Below are 19,653 nucleotides of genomic sequence, written 5' to 3'. Positions count from 1 at the left end.
GGCAGGACTGGCCGGGAAGAAGCGCCCTCCACCACAAAACCACTGCCCTACGGGCTAACGCTGCCGCAGGACTCCTCCCAGACCCCGCCGCTGGAATGCAGGCACATCTCTGGAATGCGCGGACTCCGCCCTGCTCAGGCAGCGGCTGCGCCGCGCAGGCGCCCGCAGGTGCTCGCGCGTGCGCCTCGGGGTGCCCGGTCCCCCCCGGGGGTGGCGGAGGCAGCGAGGGGGCACCGGCGCCACGGGCGCCGCGGCATCGGCCGGCACAGGGTAGTGAGGGGTCCGCCCGGCCCCGGCCCCTGCCCCAGCCCCTGCCCCAGCCCCGGCCTGCTCCCGGGTCAGCCCCGCTGCGGCCTCGGCCCCGTCCCGGCGGCGCCATGGTGTGTACTGTTGCTATGGGAACGGCGGGGCGGGAGGGTGAGCGGGACCGGGGCCCCGCGGTGGCGGTGGCTGTGCCCGGGGATGCCGCCCCGCCGGGCTGTGGCGGACGGCCGGACTGTGCGGCGAGTTAGCCCTGAGATTAGCTCGGTTGGTTAGACATGGTGCTAGTAGCACCGAGATTGTGCGTTCGATCCCCTTGGGGGCCATTCGATCCCGTGCGGGACGTACAGTTAAGAGTTGGACTCCATGATCCTTGTGGGTCCCTTCCAACATATGTGAAAGTTGGGCGGGAGGCTTTGGAAAAGCGGACGGAGAACCCCTGTGTCGTTTTCCGGCAGCTGGCAGTGCCCCGTTCCCAGGAGAGGCTTGTTTGCCGGGTTTGGGCTGGGTCTGCTTTTACTTCACAGGTGCTGCTTATTTGGGGAGTTCCTCTTGGACGTGTTGTCTCACGGCTGTACTGGAAACCTCACTCTGTTAAGGGTTGCAGACTTCATTCTGATTAACTTTGTTCTCGTTTCTTTTCGATAGTGATTTCTCTGCTTCAAAATTTCACCGAGCTGAAAGTGTACCAGTTGTGATTGGTAAGTTGCTGGTGTTTAAATTGCTGGTGCTTAAAATCGTATCTAGTAATAGCTATTATTTGCATATTCTTACTAAACTGACTGGATAACTGCTTCAAACAGGCTGCTGCAGTGCAATTCCTTACTTTTTTTGAATCGCATTGTAATAGAGGGGAGAGTAGGGAGCATAGAGAACTGAATTCAGTCACAGTGAAGATCATAGAATCATGGCTAGGCTTCGCGAACGAAGATTTGGGAAGGCACTATCCACATTTGTTGCAGGCACGCTGGTGGCTTATGAGGCCAATACGAGACAGACATATCCGATTGCAAAAGGCACAGCAGAAAGACTCCTTAGATGGTATATTCTGCAAGACATGATTCTTTCTGCGTTGTCTTTTCTCCTCAAGAGTGATCCTGCGTGCATTCTCAAAGGAGACAGCTGCGTTATAGACAGTGTGTCTCCAGGCCTCCCGATTGGAGGCCAGAGTAGTCCAGTTATGTTGATCAATATGGCCAAGGCTGAGATGTTGTTTCAGGGAGTCCTTGTATCTTTTCTTCGGGGCTCCTCTCACAGTGAAGATAAGTAATATATTAATGGTAATCAGAAATCTTAAAAAAAAACCAAAACAAAAAACCAAAAAAACTGACAGTCTCAGGTTTCTGATCTGTTCCTGTGTTTTTTTAAATTACACATCATTTAATGAAAGAGGTTGGTGCTTCTCCTTAACATCCAATTTTATGTTGGGTAGTTCTGCTTTAAGAGTTGGGTGTGTATCAGTGAAAGACACTGTGCTAGAATGTAGAGGCTGTCAAAGGAAGAAAAAGCGGTTGGAAAAATAAAAATGCAAACCAGGAAGAACTGAACTGAGAAATTAAAGAAATAAGAATTTTTTTTTTTTTTTTTTACTCCGTAGTTTAGAAATAACCAAGATGATGGTGTCTGATCTACTGTCAGTTCATTGTCATTAACTATGTGAGAGAATAGAAGTTACCAGATGGTCTAAGTCACAGTGCAGAAACATGTTTTTCTTTTTAGGTAAGTTTGAAAAGCAGAAGAGGAATTTTGGATGGTTTAAGACTCAGGATGAGTTTGCTGTAAAATGACAAGGATGATATCTACAGAGAACTGCACCATGATAAACAATTGGGTTTGCCGGGCTTGAGAGATATTGGAGCAAGTCTTTCGCTGACCACTGCATTTGCCAGAAGATGCAGCAGGACAGAACAATGATTGGAAGTTTGGGTTGACAGATTATGTTACATTAGTGTTATCCTTCTTTTCATGTGCTTGGGGTGGGTTGAGGAATAATTTCTTTCAGAGGAAGAAAGTGGATTGCTTGTTCTTCTTTGTCTCTGCTTATCAATTGCTGATAACTGTGCTTCAGTTACTGATAGTAATGCCTCTTTGACGTATTAGGAAGCTGCCCTTGGTAAGGTTGATAATATATGTTGGGTTTTTCCTAAGCTGGAAAAATCCTGTCTCTTTACAGCATATTATTGAATTCTTGTTTTGGCTGTCATGTTTCCTAAGTAATCAAGTGTCAAGAAACAGATTTTCTGTGGTATTGGGAAGGATCATGTTTGGCCCATGAAGCATGGTGGTGTATTTTAGCTCCCTGTAAAAAACTAAGGGTCCTCCATGTCAGATGCTTTCTGCTCTTCAGTATTTTCCCATAGAACTGGGGAACAGAGGGGGAAATGCAGTATCAATGAACCTTATTTTGCACTAGTTCGGCACTGTCTAGGATTTAGTTATTACGTCCTTTTTAACCACATTGCGGTACCATAACTAGTGATGAATTAATAGTTTGTGGCTTAAAACTAGCGTAATACTTTGTGCCTTTCACATATATTATCCAGTGTTCTTCCTGTGCAGTACTTTGCAGAGGAATGCAAGCCTCAAAGAGTGAAAATACAAAAAAGGCAGAACCATTCTACTGGCTTTCAGTGGCAAAGCGGAAGACCTGTTCTGAGATTATAAATGAAGCCAGAAATGTTCTACGAACAGTAGGAACTCAAAGACCGTTTACACCTACAGATGGTCAAAGGAAACTTTTTGGATCTGAATCCTTGCGAGGTCCTCAAAATAGACCCCCTTCAGTTTTTAGGTACTGTGGCTTTAAGATTTTTTCAAATATCCGTTAGCAGCAAGAGATTTGATTCTGTAATTATGTTTCCGGTGATTATTTTCCCTGTGTTAATCTGTATTCCTAATCACATCCTTTGCCTTCTTCTAATGATCCTTACTGTTGGTGTTAATCTATATGTCCAGGAAGTTCCTGTGGATTAGAGCTGCCAGAGGCAGTCATTACACAATTTTTCTATGTGGAGAATAGTATGAGAAAATGATCTGTTATTTACCTTTTTCTGAAATTCTAAATTGAATACTTTTAATTGCGATAGTCTTCATCTTTTTTCCAAGAACATGTGAAAGCTTGCTTGTTTCCACATAACCTGTATGCTAGATCTTTTTTAGAGCATTCTCAGATCTTTTAAATGTAAAATCGTAGGTCTTGAAGTTTGAAATGCTCATTTTCAACCAAAATTTATGCTACTTCAGAATTATTTCTGTGTGGAATTTTATTACGTACTAAAGTTCACAGAGCTCAATAGATCTGTCTGTTATGACAAGAGAAAAAAAAATTATATACTGAGCTGTTTTCAACCATTTTCTCAATCATCTTTTAGCTCTCCTTATGTACCCATTCTGTAGTGACTGCAGAGAGGAGATATGAACTGTATTTGTAGTGTTAGGTGTCAGGCGTGCCAGAAAGAATGCTGAAACGTGTTTGACTATATAAGCCAGTCAGTGTCCATGCTGTTTTCATGGCAGCATGACTTCAGGAACTCAGTTGATACGATACTCCTTAGTGCATAGATAGTGTTGTGCCCTTACAGAAGGTAAGAGCCTGGTAATCAGGTAATGAGGTCCCTCTGGTTGACATCCATGCTTGTTCTCTCTGTGCTGCTTCTTTGTGTGGGAAGGAGCATGTCATGCTTGCACAAGATGTTCAGCAGCTTGTGTGAAATAGCTTGGGCAGTTGGGTTTGTGCATGAATTTAGGCTTACATTAGAGAATTGTTATAGATGTATAAAATAAACTGTATCATGGCAGGTGTGCAGGTGATCTTGTAATTCTTCTTCCTTATTGTGCTGGATTCCCAGATATCAAAGATGAATAGTATTCATGGAAGAAGAGGAATAGTGTGAAGTAGTTTGTCACTCTACCTTTCTTCCTTCTTTTCCCCATATTCATTGGCAAAGGGATGAAACATAAAATTAAAAGAACTAACTGATCGCAAAACACTGGGTCTGCTTTATTCATATTATATTCCATTTCTTTGTTAGTCTTCATGCATCCAGTTTTGATTTGGCTGAATCAAGACCAGTGTCTGGTGTTCGTCTTAGTCCACTGGATCATGTGAGTACTCTGGAAATAACTCATGCAGTACTGACATAAATATGTGTCTTGGTAATGTTAGGAAAAGGTATGATTTAAAGATGTTGGGGGAAAATGGAGGCCTGTTGTAATTTTAGTCTGAGACTTATAAAGTCAGTTTTGTTATTTTTTCCCCAAAAGAAACCTGAAAATAATTTAAACTGTTTAAATACTGCTGTGTTGCATTATAATTCTAAGTGACATTAACAAGAATCAGAAGACAGATACTTGAGTCAGCTTTCTTGTGTAAATTTACTAAAATAGAAAATGTTCATGAACATCAATGTGAGCCAACAACATACCCTTGCCATTAAGAAGATGGCTTATGGTATCTGGGGCTGCATTAGGAGGAGTGTTGCCAGCAAGTTGAGGGAAATGATCCTTCTCCTCTACTCAATACTGGTAAGGCCACATCTGGGGTCCTGTATCCAGCTCTGAGCTCCCTGGTACAAGGAAGACATGGAGCTAGTGGAGAGAGTCTGATGGAGGGCCGCAAAGGTGATGAAGGGACAGAGATGGGAACATTCAGCCTGGAGAAGACTAGGGAGGATCTTATCCACATGTAGAAATACCTGAAGGGCGGGTGGAAAGAGGATGGGGTCAGACTCTTTTCCATGACACGACCAGAGGCGGTTGGTACAAACTGCAACTTTTCTGGCTGTGAGGTTGTCGAAGCCCTGGCACAGGTTACCCAGAGGATCTTCAAAAGCTTCTTGGACATGGAGTTTAGGTGGCCCTACTTGAGCCACAGGGATTGGACATCCAGAGATCCCTTCCAATCTCATCTATTCTCTGTCTCTGTGATCAGTAATTTGAAAGTAAATATGTGGTTGTGCTTTCAGCTTTACTTACACTTCCATAAAATGTAATGATTGTAGTTTATTTCTAAACAAACAGAGGTACTTGGAGAACCCCTTTTCACTTTCTGGGAAAATTGCAAATTGTTTTTAATTTGTAAGTGTATCTGCTTTTTTAAGTTTGGGGTTTTTTTTATTTGATCTTTAAATACAAGATTAAATCACGATCATTTGTTTAGTACCTGAGAGAACAGGGATGCTAAATCAATAAAATATACTTGCTGTATACATTGCTTCTTCAAGGCAGTAATGTAAATATAGCATTCTTTTGGAGATTAAGGGAAAAAAATCCAAGAAATCCAAGTAATTTTGATAAGGTAATGTATTTATATCAATCAAGTTAAAAAATTCTGACCATACTTCTATTTAGATTAAATACATCTACAGTTGTATTTAAGTACTGGTGTTAAATTTGCATTTATTTCATGTGTGAGAATGGAAAAAAATTAGAGAAAACTATTGACCAATGCAAAAACTGCCTTTTTTGCTTTACCAATAAATATGAGACACTATACTGTAAATGAAGGACTTAGTCATAGTGGTTATGGGGAGTGGGTCTCACCTCTTGGCTATCTTCAGCTAATACTGGGGAGAGCTCAGAAGGATTGGCTGGAGACTTTCTAGTGGATTCTTTATTATGAGGAAATTAGTAGACAATCTTGATATTACAGGTCAGTGCTTTTATGTAGGGAAAGGGCACATCAGGTGTTTTGTATGAGAGGTTCAGGGGGTTGGTCACATCCTCTAAGATGCAGGACACTGGCATAAATAAAACTTGGACTTCCGTTCTGGATCTGCATGATTTGTCTCAGTGTGATAGGAAGTAGTACACATGAACACATTCAAAGTGTTTTGGAAATACTATTTTAGTGCTCAAATACAAATCAAAGAATAGATGGAGCTCTAGATTTGCTAGCACAAGTCTTTGGCGCATTTTCTTTGATAAATAAGCATGTTGCAGATGTAATTAAATGAGCATTTAAGAGGAATAAATAATTCTGAGCTTTTCTACTCCAGCTGGTTTTTGTTCTCTGCACCCTGAGTGTTGGCTTTTAATGGCTTTCTATGGTGATAATGGTATAGACATCTGGTTGTTTGGTGGAATGATATCATTAGATTCTGGATATGAAAATTTCTTAATGAGTAAGCCTATGTAATTTCTGTTCTATTCTGAACTTAGCCCTTTGTTATAAATCATGTGGATTTCTATTTTTTTTTAATTTTTGCTTGTATGAAAATGAAATTATCTGTGCTTTTATTTAAAAGTCTTCTTTATCTTTGTCACAGAAACCAATATTAATCACTTCTGCAAAAGATGAAGATTCTTCTGCTTTCCTTCCAAAACCTCCTGCTGAGGCTGCAGAGGTTAGAAAAGTCAGCACTGCTCGGGCATGCTTATATAGAACAACTTCTCTGGGAAGTTTATTTTCTGCTAAAGTGGTTCTTCCAGATCACAGTAAGAATGTTTTGATACGTATTATTATTTGCTAGAAAAATAACTGCATGATGGGTTTTAATATTGTTAATTACATGAATTATTATATTAAAGGTCCTTTCAGTGTAAATTTTGAAAGTATTAAAACAGCTTTAAGGCAGTTTTGAAACTGTGGTTTCCAAAAATGATGCTGGCCTTTGCCTCTGAAAGTGAGTTGAAAGCTACTCAGGTGCCTCTTTCTCCTATAGGTTTACAAGTAGTGGAATTTTACTGAAAGTTTTCTTCAATGGGTAAAATTAACATTAAATGGTGACACGTTTGAAGAGGTAATGAGATGCCATTCATCTAAGGAGATTCCCTGATGGATTATTGAGCATAAAAGGAGGAATAAAAAGGAATGATATGTCTTGACAGGCCTCCAACTACATTGTATTTGCTATTAAGAGTTTCTTTAGTGGAGACTTAATAAAGGTTGCTAAATGTGGGATTTAGAAGTAATTTTCTTGCAAATGAGAAAGGCATCTTGACTTCCTGCATGTTAGCTCATAGTGAAATATGCTGGGACTCTGTCTTTAATGAAGACTCACCTGCAGTAATGACAATTCTTACATTGTCCGGGATTGTTACTTTACGTGATAAACTGAATATCTCACTTTTTACCTTATTGCAAAATAAGTCTTAACAAAAAGTAGTAAACTTTACTTTATTATTATGTACTTACTTTATAAATATATCTTTATATAATGTTCCCCTATATGTAGTTTAATCCATTAGCCTTAATAAATTGATATTTGTAGTTGAAGAAGTTGAGAACCTAATGTAGTTATAGCCTGAGTTGGTCTCTTCTCCCCTTTGGGGATCATACAAATGTTTACATCAGGGTTTTTTGTGGAGATTCTTATCACTGTACATACCAAGGTACGAGATTAACAGCTGTCTTCTTCTTGAGTTCCTTCATAATATTCAGATCCTGAAAAACAATCACTTTTTTTCACAAGGCAAAATCCACTTATCTGTAAAAAGGAAATAAAAAAAGATGAAATATTGAGATGTTAAAACCCAAAACTGAAAGACTTAAAAAAATGCTGCTCATAAGAAGACATTGATTACTTTACTCTTAAAAGTCTTAAGCTTTCTTTCCTTTTAAATTGGTGTAACACGACAATTAATTACTGTAATTAATTAATTTTGAGCTCTGTTGTGTGTGTGTATTGTGTAAGGACCCTTCTACAAAATGTATTCTTTTTGACTATTTCAGACAAAGAGAAGCTAGATTCTGAGGAACCAGCTATGATGATGAATAATCTTGGCAGAAGTAATAATAACTACATAGCAGAGCAAAGGTTGTACACACCAGTTAATGATAAAAGTAGACAATTAATTTGTAATGAGCGTATCAGCATATCGGAGAGTGAAGACTTCATGGAAGGGACATCAGGAAAATTTTCATTTCAGCTGAGAGGAGAAAGGTCAGTATTGGTCAACGATGGTAATATGCATCTTCCACACAACCCTCTTCCTAAATGTTCAGTTATGCAAGTATCAAAATGTTCAAAACTGATGGAATTTGAAGGTAACACTATATATTCTTTAAAATGAAAATATGTTTAGATTATTAGAAAAATTTACATTTCTTCTCTTAGGAAATTTTTGCACTCAAAAGACTAACTTGTAAAAAAATAAATAACTTCTATTTTGTTTGATCATCAACATTTCAAAACTGTATCTTCTAATCATTGCATGTAGAATACTCAAGTGTAAATTCAGTGTGCTTACTTTTGCAGTTCAGTCCTGTTTTAAGGTGCTATACGTTTTTCTCTTAGCTCAACAGATGAGTAGAGCCCTTTTCAGTTCTGGTATTGGGGAAATAGTGATCATACACTAAAACCAGGCTTAAACTCATTGGCAATAGAGGCAAAATTTTTTGTGGCTTTGAGTTTTTGGTTTATTTTTTCTTTTCTTTTTTTTTTTAGATGACTGAACAGGTATAAGAAATTAATAAGATTTATGTGCATGCAGTCTATTTTTACTGAACCTACATTATTATATCCGTTCTTTAATTCACAATTAAATAAATTGCTTTTCTTTTGATTCCAACTTGAATTCTTGCAGAGGGAGGAATAGTCCCTCCTACCGAGCACTTTGCTCAGTAGGTGTATCACTTGCTGCTTTAGTAGTTGGATGAACAACCATTTTGTGCTAATCACATTGTCAGATCTGTCAATCTCAACAACAAAGAACAAAACCCACTTTATTTTCAAGAACACATTCTTATAAACACTTGTTCACTCTTACAGATAAGTATTTGCCAGTAGATATCGTCTTTCTAGCATGTCTGTATGTTTAGGAAAAAACTATTTCCTTGGATATTCTTAAGTATCTTTCATATTAAAGATAATATTCTTAATTTTATAAAATGAAAGGCCTTTAATTTACTAACTTGATGATAGCACTAAATAATGTTGTCCATTGAGGCTGTTACAGCAAATGATACATAGCAGAGCTATCATAGCACTCTTTTTTATGTTAAACTGTAAGCAGAATTTAAAAAAAAGACAGAATCTGAAAGACTGAAGACTTTTGTTAGCAAAGAAAAAGCTTCATGAGTATGGAGGGATGGAGAATGAGAAAATAAGCCTAGCAATGAACTATGTAGGTGAAAGAAAGGAAAGTACCTAGGAGAATGCTTCAGTGCAAAATAATTTTCTAAAATCAGTGATCCAAAAACTTCTTAGATAGAGACTGTATGGATTATCATACTACATAAATGACTGTAGTTTGAGTTTTATTTAGTAAAGGTGTGGTGAGAAGTACTTTAGTATTGCAGTTGAAATGAGTAGTTCCTTTTGTGGAATGTGCATCCTGCTGTTTTCAGTCCTGCTTTCAGTTTGGATTCCTCTTTCAGTTGATGGTATCCAAGTGTCTCTAATAGAAAAGGAGTCAGTTGATATTTTTATTCATTGGAAAGAATGACCTTCCTTCTGAGTCATAATTTTAAAACTTGCAGATATAATTGAACAGTTAACCTATTAGACATGCTCTCTGTGTGTTCAAAATTATATGTTTCTCTTTATAAGTTTGAGAGCTCTGCAAGTTTTTGAGTTTGGGTTTGTTAGTGGTGCTTTCTGCAATCATGAATCTCATGCATCACTTAAATTAGACCTCAGGTTATTGACCTTAGGATAATACAAAAAATTTGTTTTCCAATATGTTCTGACTAGTTTTCTCCAAAACAGAAGAGTAATATAATATTCCTCCATCATTCTGTGTTGCATGCAAGATCCATGTTTTTGAATAGTCCGTTTTTACCTCTCCTATGGATTGTGCATGCTTTCTGTGTGCTTGAGTGAGAGATGGTTTATGCCAATGCTGCCTAAGCAATGCTACCTGACACTATTTAGGTGCTCTTATGGCTTAGAGTACCAGACATAACTGCAGAGCTGCAATATGCTCAAGAATAATACAAAATGCTTTCCCTTTAGCAGAGGACAAAGATCCCTCATCTATATCAGCCCAAGCAGTTCATACTATCGTATGATGGAAAGGCTGTAGATAATCTCAGCTGCTCTCATACTTTCTAACTCATTGCTGAGACTTACACCAATGAACACGTTGGTCCAGTATTTGTGTGTGATACTACACGAGTCAGGCAGACCTTGATCTATGTCCTTGTCTGAGTTCAGAGATGTCATTCTTCGTCTGACAGGGCAGTTGAATGGTACCACAAACCTAGCCTTCTATATAGTTTGTTGAGTTTGGTCTTCATAGTAGTTGTATATAAAAGGCTCCAGAACCACAGAGGGCTCATTTCAGTAAGTGTTTTGGCATTCTTTCTCAGTAGAACATGCTTACAGATACTAGATGATTGCTAGGATTAGATTGCATCTGGTTCTGTGTCGTAAATACTTAAGGCATCTTGTATGAAGTTACAAGATATTTTCTATTTAAAGTATGTTGTATTTGGGAGTAATAGGATGAAGGCTTAAAAGAATGTGAAATCTTTTATTACCTAGAGTCCTGACGTTCTTGATATGAAGCAGTTGTGTCAGCCTCCATTCTGTATCCCAGTGATTTAAAATCCTTGCTGGAATTAAGCAACAGGATTGTAAAAATAGTACACTTCTTATAGGAGAAGGTGTTTGAGACTCCTTACTCCCCTTTCCCCACAGTTCCTGTATATGGACCGAAATAGCTTTTCTAATAAAGCTGGTTTCCTGCTAATGATGAAACAGTAGAGCATGCCAAAATAGCATGGCAGATCCCTGCCATTAACGCTATCACATTTATTTTAAAGAGAACAGAAGGGAAGTATTTTATTCCAGCAAGAGAGAAGGACTTTTTGAGGCGAAAAATTATTTGTCATTTCGTTTGCAATTCTGTTTTGCAAATAACCATCTAGTTGTAATAGAATAGGTATATTAATTGAAGCAGATTGAATTTATTGACATGTTGCCTCAGGAAAGCAAGAAACGATTTCTGACAATCCATAAAGAAGCTAAGTTTTGTTTACATCTTCTTCCAGCCATTGTGCCTTGCCATCTATTGTGATTGCTATAGAAATGAAACTTCTAAAATGTTTTCCGCATTCATATATTTCAACAGAAGTGTCAACAGTGATGGCAGATTTGCTGATGAAGAGCAACAGTTTCCCTGGTGAGAAAAAATGTTTGTTTTTTTCCTACTCCAATTTCTCAAAATTCAGAAGGCTTATCATGTCATTCCAGGACTCCTTAGAAACGTAAGTGCTTTCAGTGAGGAAAAGTTTGGTGGCAAAGAGTTCATTCCCAAGTGGCCTGTTCTACACTTCTTTTAATACGTGTGTTCTACACTGCTTTTAATACGTGATTTCTATAAATAGCTACAAAAGGTTTAGCAGTTGCTGTAAAGAAGATATACTGTACCCTGTTTTCTCTCACCATTGCTCTCCTTATAAATGCCTCTTTGGCAGTATTCTTGACATGTATTCATCAACTGCTTCCATGACACTACTTTCTCTTTCTTGTGCTTTTTAGAGTTTTGGAATATTTCAGTAGCAAACGATAGCAGTAGGGGACGAGCGAATCATAGATTCATAGAATAGGGTGGGCTGGAGGGAACCACTGGAAAGTACATCTGTTTGATTGCTTACACTACCTTCACATCTGTGCCCAAAATATTCATTCCTTTTCTCTTCAAAGAAAAGGATCCCTACGGAGAAGAGAAGTTTCTTTCCTGAAGGGAACACCTATTCTTTTCTGCTCTGAATGATTTTTTGAAATTAATTACATGGTGTGGATATTAGTTTGTTGTATAATTTAGCTGACTCTCCAGACTTTTTTCAGGATTTTTTTCTTCTATATATTGACGACTTCTGGAGTTCTCATAAAGACAGGGAAACAGGAAATTAATCTACTTCTAACTAATCTTTCTCTATTTCTGCCTCAGTTCCACTTGCTCTTTGGACCATTAATTTAAGAAAGAAACAACTGAGAGTTGGGAAATCTTTCACAGGTAGAGCTTTCTCCAGAGTTTTCCAAAGAAAGAATGACACGTGCCTTTCCAAGAAGGTGCCCGGTTTTGTATAGGGTTAGGGAATACTGAAAGAACATTGGGAATGAAGAATTGTTTTCTTTAGAACTTTTTATAGACTTCTAAATAAAATATTAACAGGTGGCAGTTATCTCTGATCTCTTCGCTGGTGGAAGAGACAGTGGAGTTAGGCACATTTTTACTGTGTACTCCAGAGAGAGTCTTTGGAGTCTCTAGTCTCTAGTCATAAGTTTCAGGACAAGGTCATTGATCTCCAAATCTGGGAGATCTAGGTCTTGAGAGTCCTTATTACTAATTGAATCCTTATTACATTGAATTGTAATTCTAGAATGGGAAGGAATGCCAATTCAGTCGAGGTAGAGCTGTAGTAACAAAGGATTTAATTTTTTGTTTGTTTGTTTAAAATTGGAATACTTATGCAAGATTCAGGTTAGGAAGATGAAGATGGTGTGATTTACAGACTCAAATATACTTAGGCTAGTATTTTAGGTATTTTTCATGGTTAGCATTAGGATGTCAGTTGTCTAGTTGCTTAAAGATGGCCTACCACAAATCGATATTGTTAATATTTTCTCTATTATGCAGAAGGTGCAAAGATTGAAGAATAAAAAGGATAAGGATAGAGACTTTTCATCAACCTGGATTATTCTTTTAAGCCATACTGTTTAACATGTGCATGAAGTTCTTCATTAATAGCCTGTATAAATAAGAATATTATCTTCTTTTTATCACTGGAGTTGTCGTAAGAAATGAACTATATGTGTAATAGTCTTTATAGAAGAATTGGTATTTGGCAATCTCTGGGATGACTCAGAGTGTAGTTGGCCTATTTGTCAACATATTTTTGCAAATTTTGTTGCCTTTCTGCTGATTATCCTTTCTCATATCGGTGGTATCAGTTATAGAGCTGATTATAGTTTTCACTCCGTTTGGTTTTGTCTTTTCTTACGGTGTTCCTTATGATATAAGGCTCTACAATTTCTGAAATAATTTCAGGACATCCATATTACTAGTTTTTCAATTATTTGCATGCTTTTGAAAAGTTCTATAGTTGAGAAATAGGACTGACTAGAGGCTTACTACTTTATTTTATATCTCTTTTAGCTGTCTGCAAGTAATTTGCTGTCTGTATTATTTTTTCTAAAAGGAAAATAGTGTTTAAAAATTGAGATGTTATAGATCTTTTTTCTTTGAGGCATACCTCTTGCTTATTTCCAGATTGTGTTTGTATCTATCTTGTTTGTTCCTCATATGACACCATAGAATGGAAGATTCTGTGGTAGCTGAGCAAAGTAGGGACACGTCCTCTTAAGTGGCTTAGTAAAGGTCAAGTCTTCATGTAAAAAGACAGAGTGCCTTTCAAGTGCTAAGTTATGGGTCAGGAAGAAATCCCTTGCTTTAAAACAAAAACCACAAAAGCGTATTCCCTACTGTTCAACTAATGAAAGACAATACAAAAAGCTAATTCTGATGTCCTTCTCGGTACATAAAAGGTCTGGATAGTAAAATGAAATAGGAATAGGAGGATTAATAAAAAATGCATATGTTAATTGGCATGTGGAAAAATTAATTTCTATGACAGTAAATGACAAAACAAAATGCATGTTTTTCTCATTTTGCCAAAAGCTACAACCAATTCCTGTTAGTTGCTTTGGCAAAAATACTAGATGTTTATTCTTCCGTCCAAAGTCTACAGAGTAACGTTGTTAACATCAGTAATTACGGGTTAGAGTTAGCACTCTTGTTTTACTGATCACTAAACACTTGTGGGGGAAGAATCATGGTAGCAGGGGCTTGTGTTCTGAGGCAGTGGTTCCTAAGCATTGTGTAGATGAACCTTCTCTGAGAAGATCCGTTGCAGCATCTCTCACTTGCTGCAGCTCCACATCTGACTCCCCTCCTTTGCCTTGTGGGCCTTGCACCACCTTGTCCCTTGCTGCTGACTCAAAGGTCTGCTGCATCGTCCTTATTCCCAGGATCACCATTAGTTCACTTTAACTTTCCCTGGAGCTGCTATCCTTTTTGAGATGAAGCTGCTGAGTCTGGCTGCGCCCTGCGAAACTTGGTCTAGAGCCATGTATATCTTTGCCCAGTGCTCCGCAGTGATTCTGCCAAGAGACCTGATGCACAGTTCGTGAGACCACAATTCTGAATAATTTAGAAGAAATGGTAACTGGCAGTCGGGATATAAACAACCCATTGGTGATATGCCAGAGGGTTGTCTGGAGGAACCTTGATAGGCTGGGGAAATGGTTTGACAGGAACTTGATGCTTTTAACAAAGTTTAACAAAGACGAGTGCGAAGTCCTGCATCTGGGGAGGAACAACCCCTGGCACCATTATATACTGGGGGCTGTCCAGCTGGGAGGCAGCTTTGCAGAAAAAGACCTGGTATCCTGGTGGACACCAAGTTCATAGAACAGCTCAGGATGGGAAAGACCTCAGAAGATTGTCTGGCCCAATATTTTGTGGAAAAGAGAGCCTAGATGAGATTACCTAGCACCCTGTTCATGCACGTCATGAAAACCTCCACCACACCTGGACTTCTGGGACCCGTTCTGGGCTCCCCAGTGCAAAAGAGATATGAAACAGCTGGAGAGAATTCAGCTACTAATATATGAAGGGAGTCCTTTGTGTGAAGTAGAGCTGAGAGATCTGGGACTGTTTAGCTGGAGAAGAAAGGCTCATCAGGGGTCTTATCAATGTATATGGTACCTGAAAGGTGCATTGTGATACCGTCACTGACTGCGTGAGAAGAGCTCGCTCTTCTCCCCCATGGCAGGCACTCAAAACAGGAAAAGGTATTTACCCATGACTGATTGTTCTTTTTAAGGATTTATTGGTTGTATATACTTTCACAACCTCCTTGCAGCTTTTCCTTTGTAATCCATATAGAATTTGTAAATCTTTGGTGGAAGGGAAAGTACCCGACTGTTTAAATAGCCAAATGATCCTTATCAGTAGAAGGCATGCCATCCTGGATACCTCTAGCAATAAAAATAAACCCAGTTTACAGTGTAGATGTAGTCACACTCTGAATATACATGTGAGTAACATAACAAAGAACAGTCTTTTTAAATGACGTATCTGTTTAAGGATTATCCACAGTCTGGGGGACCGAACTCTGGTCTAGTCTGAAAGAACACCTTTGTGCCTAGTAGTCCTTTTGATATATCTAACTTCCCTAAATAGGCCCCCAGGATCTGCTTAACATTTCTGTAAATCTGTTCTTCATAACACTTAGTAAAATGTCTTGATTTTTGGGTGTAGATGCATCATGTCTGGCATTCCACTGCACACAACGTATGTTTGTAAAATCAGATGTTCAGTGCTTGTATTTATGTATAAACAGTCTGCATCTTTTACTTACTGCCTAGTGCCTAGAATTTTGTCAGAGCTTTATGAAAAGTTAGAAATTGCTCTCCTAGACTTTTGCAGACCTGAAAACATTGATATATGTAGGATCCAAAATCAAATTTGTAAAAACTTGACTCACATTTTTGGATTTTAAATAAGCTAGAAAAAGAAAGTTTTTGAGGGCTGAAGGGAGTGGAATGAAGGAAAATACACTGGGGACAAATTGAGTGACTTTGGAGGGAAAATGGAAGAAAAGAGAAAGGAGGATGGGGAATGCATCTGAGTGAAAAACATGAAGGCAGGAACTGAAGGAGAACTGTAGGTAAGGCACCTCAGCAGCACCCTCAATTTGCTGCAGGCATCTGAGAAGCTTTTTTGGTCACTGTTAGAGGATACTAAGCAAGATGGACTTTCAATGTGACCTATTATGACTTCTGTATATTTTCATTACATAAATGGCTAGTGTACTTTTAGATTAAGTAGGACTGGGTTTGTTTATCCTACCAAAATAAAGACAAAAAATAAAAGGGCTCTAAGGATAAACAATGAAACTGTCTGCAGCTTAAATTTCCTTATGAGGAAGGAACTTAGAAGATAAGAATTGTGGTTCCATGAGTATAGAAAAGGCTCTGCAGATATAGATGTTTAGAAATTGTGTGCTTATAGTTACAGTTTTCTGACTGAATAAAAAGGGCATCAAAGAAACAAATTGAGAGGCAATGAACTCAATTACCTTAGAAATTTATTTAAAATAAACAAAATCCTGTCCCCCAACTAAATATTACTTTACTTTAGAACATGCTACTTAGCAGTGAGGCCAGCATTTTATCGAGAGCACGTGGGTAATCCTTCACGTGATGGCAGCACAGACTGAGGCTTCTTAGCAGGAAGGAGCTTCTGAAGAGGTTTTTCTGTGAGCGTCTGTACTTACCAGTTTTATGTCTTATTCTGATACACTGTAAAGTTGAAGACAGACTTTTGGACCAATTAAAGCATGTTCTGTTTCATGTTTTTATTAACTATATGTAAATGTGGGTTCTGTAAAATGTCGGTGCTATTGTAGTTTATGCAGGTGATGCCTTCAGAAGGCAACGTCCTGTATGTCTTTCCAAGTGTCTTCCAAGGTACCTTTTTTGGTTTAAATGTTGCTAGTGATTAGATTTACAACTGTTTGGGAAGTTTTGCGTGGAGCTGAGTGAGAGAAAATGGTGTTTTGTTAGTCAGTCTCCAGAAAGTCCTCAGATGTTAAGCCTTCTTTTTCTGTCAGTGGAAACCAGTTTGATGGATCTGGTATCTTCAACCACTCCCTGCCCCAAAGAAGTTGCCTTAAGCAGTCATATAGCATTTGCCAACAGAATATACCCATAAGTACAAACTTAAGGGTGCTCTGCAGAATCATGTTATGTTCTGGATCACAAAGCTGGCAATCCATTTTCATTTCCTTGTTTAAAAATGGAAAAGAAGTCTGTTTCCAGATGCCAGATAATGTCTCCTCTACTGCTTTTTCAGAGCATTTAGTCACGGCGTGATGCACAGTCTGTGTTAGTAGCTCTCTGCCTTTTAAGAGTCTGTTCAGATTCCAGTTTACATGGGATAGTCCCGGTTCCTGTCTCTACTTCAAGAGAGTCCACGGATTCAGTTTACATGGGTGCAAAAGAAGAGCCTCATAACCTCTGGACAAGCAAAGTTGTGTGAGGCCTTGGCACTTGCAGAAGCAAATAGTTTGGGGCTTACGACGTTTTCCATCCCTGCTGCCCTTGTCTTTTGCTCATTCCCTGTTATTCCTACTCTTCTCTCTGAAAACAAACCCATATATTCTTCATCCTATATTGCACTGTATCAGGGTTTAATTATGCTGATACTTTTGGTCTGTGTTTGGCCCAGCTGCCTTTAAAAGTTTTGTTCTTTCCCTGCCAAGTTATGAGAAAACAAGCACTGATAAAATGGGAACTTTATCCTTGAAAAGAGTTCTTGTATAAACTGTTAATTGCTGTTTTATGATTGGCTAATCGTCCTCCAAGGTCGCTTGAAGGAGAAATTGAAGACTATATTGATGAAGTAAACCCCTAGTCTCATTTGGAAAAGCCCCCCCCCGGGTGCAGTACACAGGCACAGGGAAAGCCACGCACGCGCAGAAGAGATTTGCATAACGGGGGGTGGGATGGTGGGCCTCTAGCTGGGTGGTGCTGGCCACACCTGCCTAGGTTGAGGTCACCCAGTTAATTGTATAAAAGCAGATAGCTCGTTTTTGGGGGGTTGCTAGCTTCACATCAAGGGCAGTGTTGCCTTTGTTTTGTGGGGATGCCCACTACGTGTGAACCTGCCGACTCCCCGAGGAAGCAGCTTCTGCTGTGGGTAATTCTAGGCATTTGGGGTTGGTAAGATAACTTTTTATAAGCAACAGCTGAGTGACTGGGGGAGTCATACTGAGGGCTTATTTCTCTCCTCATTCCTGTCTTTCAGGTTTGTTCGTTTTATTGGCCACCTCTTGGTAACAAATACCAGTTTTGCTGAGCTTTCAATGGTATTATGGTTTCAGCTTCACTATGTTCTGAACTCTCCCTAATGCTTCTCTGTTCTTCTCCCACTTCCATTTTATCTAGCTTTGCCTCCCAAAGCTGTAAGGATATGTAAGGTATTATAGGAACCTTACCATGAGGAGAGCAGGTAGTGTGGAGAGGGAATACCTTGAAGTTGGACAATTCAGAAAGATTATCATGTTCTCTTTTTGTTCTAGTTAAGCTTTGCTACCTGACTGATCATAGGTGTTTGGTAGAGACTATGCAGAGAAGCATTAATTTGTTAGTATTAGGCCACATGTCTCTCTTAGCTAGTAACTAAATAATTGGGGGCACCAGGGATACATCTGTACTAATAATTGATAAAAATTAAACAAAGGAGTTAGTCTCTGGCTTGGTGGTCAGCTGCTGTGTCATGGGTTATGTTAATACAATTAAAGTATTTTTAATTCTCTCCTTCCCACACACAAGGTACTGTCTGGGATTGTCCCTACCTCTGCTTATCTGTGCCCTCTGCCCAGCCATTTGTCAAGGAAAGTACCACCTTTCTTGGGCCAAAACTGTACCAGGGACAATGCTAAGGGTCTAAATCTAAGGAACAGTGTCACCCAAAATTCAGGCCCATTATCAGACTCTGTTTTGCAAGTAAAGAGAGAGCCAGGTTCTCAGATGTTTGAGGCTCAGTATGAGGAAGGAGCCCAAGCACTGTTCCTCTGTTGGAATCTTACATTCACATTTGTGATTCAAACCTTACTATGGTGTGCAGCTTCTTTGGAGGTTACTAGTTCGGTTCTTTGCCTCTGGGATGTAGTTCATAGAAAAGTAGTTTTCCCTGGAATACCATTGAAGGTGAGAGTTTGCAGATTTACCATTAACAAGAGGCTCATGACAGGAACAAACAAGTAAATGTCTAAACATGCAGAAAATCTGAATAAATGCTGCTTCCATTTAATTATCCATTCTTTCACCAGGGAAAAGTACTGAACATGTATTGGGGCCAGCTGAGATGGAATCAGTTTTCCCTGGAGCAGCCCTCACAGTGCTGTGCTTTGCATTGGTAACTGGAAGGTGTTGATAACACGCCAGCATTTTGGCTGCTGCTGAGCAGTGCTCCACCAGCATAGTGCTGTCTCTCCAACGTTCACCTGTCACCAGTAGGCACCACCACTAGGGGTGGGCAAGACCTTTGGAGGGGACATAACCAGGATAGCTGGCCCAAACTGACCAAAAGGATATTCCATATTGTGTGATGTCTGCTCAGCAATAAAAGCTAAGAGAAAGGAAGTGTGTGGGCATCCATGCTTATGAGGTTTGTTCTCCAAAGCAACCACTACACGTACTCAAACCCTACTTCCTTGAAAATGATTGAGCATTCCATGCCGGTGGGAAGTTGAGAATAAATCTTGCAGTTTTCTTTCCTTTTGCTTTATTAAACTGCCTTTATCTTGACCCACAAGTTTTTCTACATCTTGTTCTCTCCCTCGGTCCTACTGAGGAGGGGAGTGGTAGAGCATTGTGATTGGGTACCTGGCATCTGTCCAAGGTCACCTCACCACACCACACTATTGCAGTG

At 39.3% G+C, this 19,653-nt stretch overlaps 1 protein-coding gene across 12 annotated transcripts in view; it reads left to right on the top strand.

Moving 5' to 3' along the window:
• The first annotated feature begins 241 nt into the window (after positions 1 to 241).
• The window catches only part of ARMC2 (armadillo repeat containing 2), a 76,778-nt gene continuing 57,366 nt past the window's right edge, over positions 242 to 19,653 (top strand). For 6 of the 12 annotated variants that reach the window (XM_032683677.1, XM_032683679.1, XM_032683681.1 and 3 more), the window contains exons 1-7: positions 412 to 528; positions 910 to 962; positions 1,864 to 1,980; positions 2,821 to 3,052; positions 4,293 to 4,365; positions 6,528 to 6,696; positions 7,934 to 8,144. In XM_032683677.1, the coding sequence (XP_032539568.1) occupies positions 1,965 to 1,980; positions 2,821 to 3,052; positions 4,293 to 4,365; positions 6,528 to 6,696; positions 7,934 to 8,144 (701 nt within the window). In that variant the 5' untranslated portion in view covers positions 412 to 528; positions 910 to 962; positions 1,864 to 1,964. Of the gene's footprint in view, positions 381 to 411; positions 529 to 909; positions 963 to 1,863; positions 1,981 to 2,804; positions 3,053 to 4,292; positions 4,366 to 6,527; positions 6,697 to 7,933; positions 8,145 to 19,653 lie in introns of those variants that run through there. The other 6 variants (XM_032683678.1, XM_032683683.1, XM_032683687.1 and 3 more) reach the window with 6 other exon arrangements.

The sequence above is a fragment of the Chiroxiphia lanceolata genome, chromosome 3, assembly GCF_009829145.1.
Source record: "Chiroxiphia lanceolata isolate bChiLan1 chromosome 3, bChiLan1.pri, whole genome shotgun sequence".
NCBI lineage: Eukaryota > Metazoa > Chordata > Aves > Passeriformes > Pipridae > Chiroxiphia > Chiroxiphia lanceolata.
This window is presented reverse-complemented; position numbering and strand designations above follow the sequence as displayed.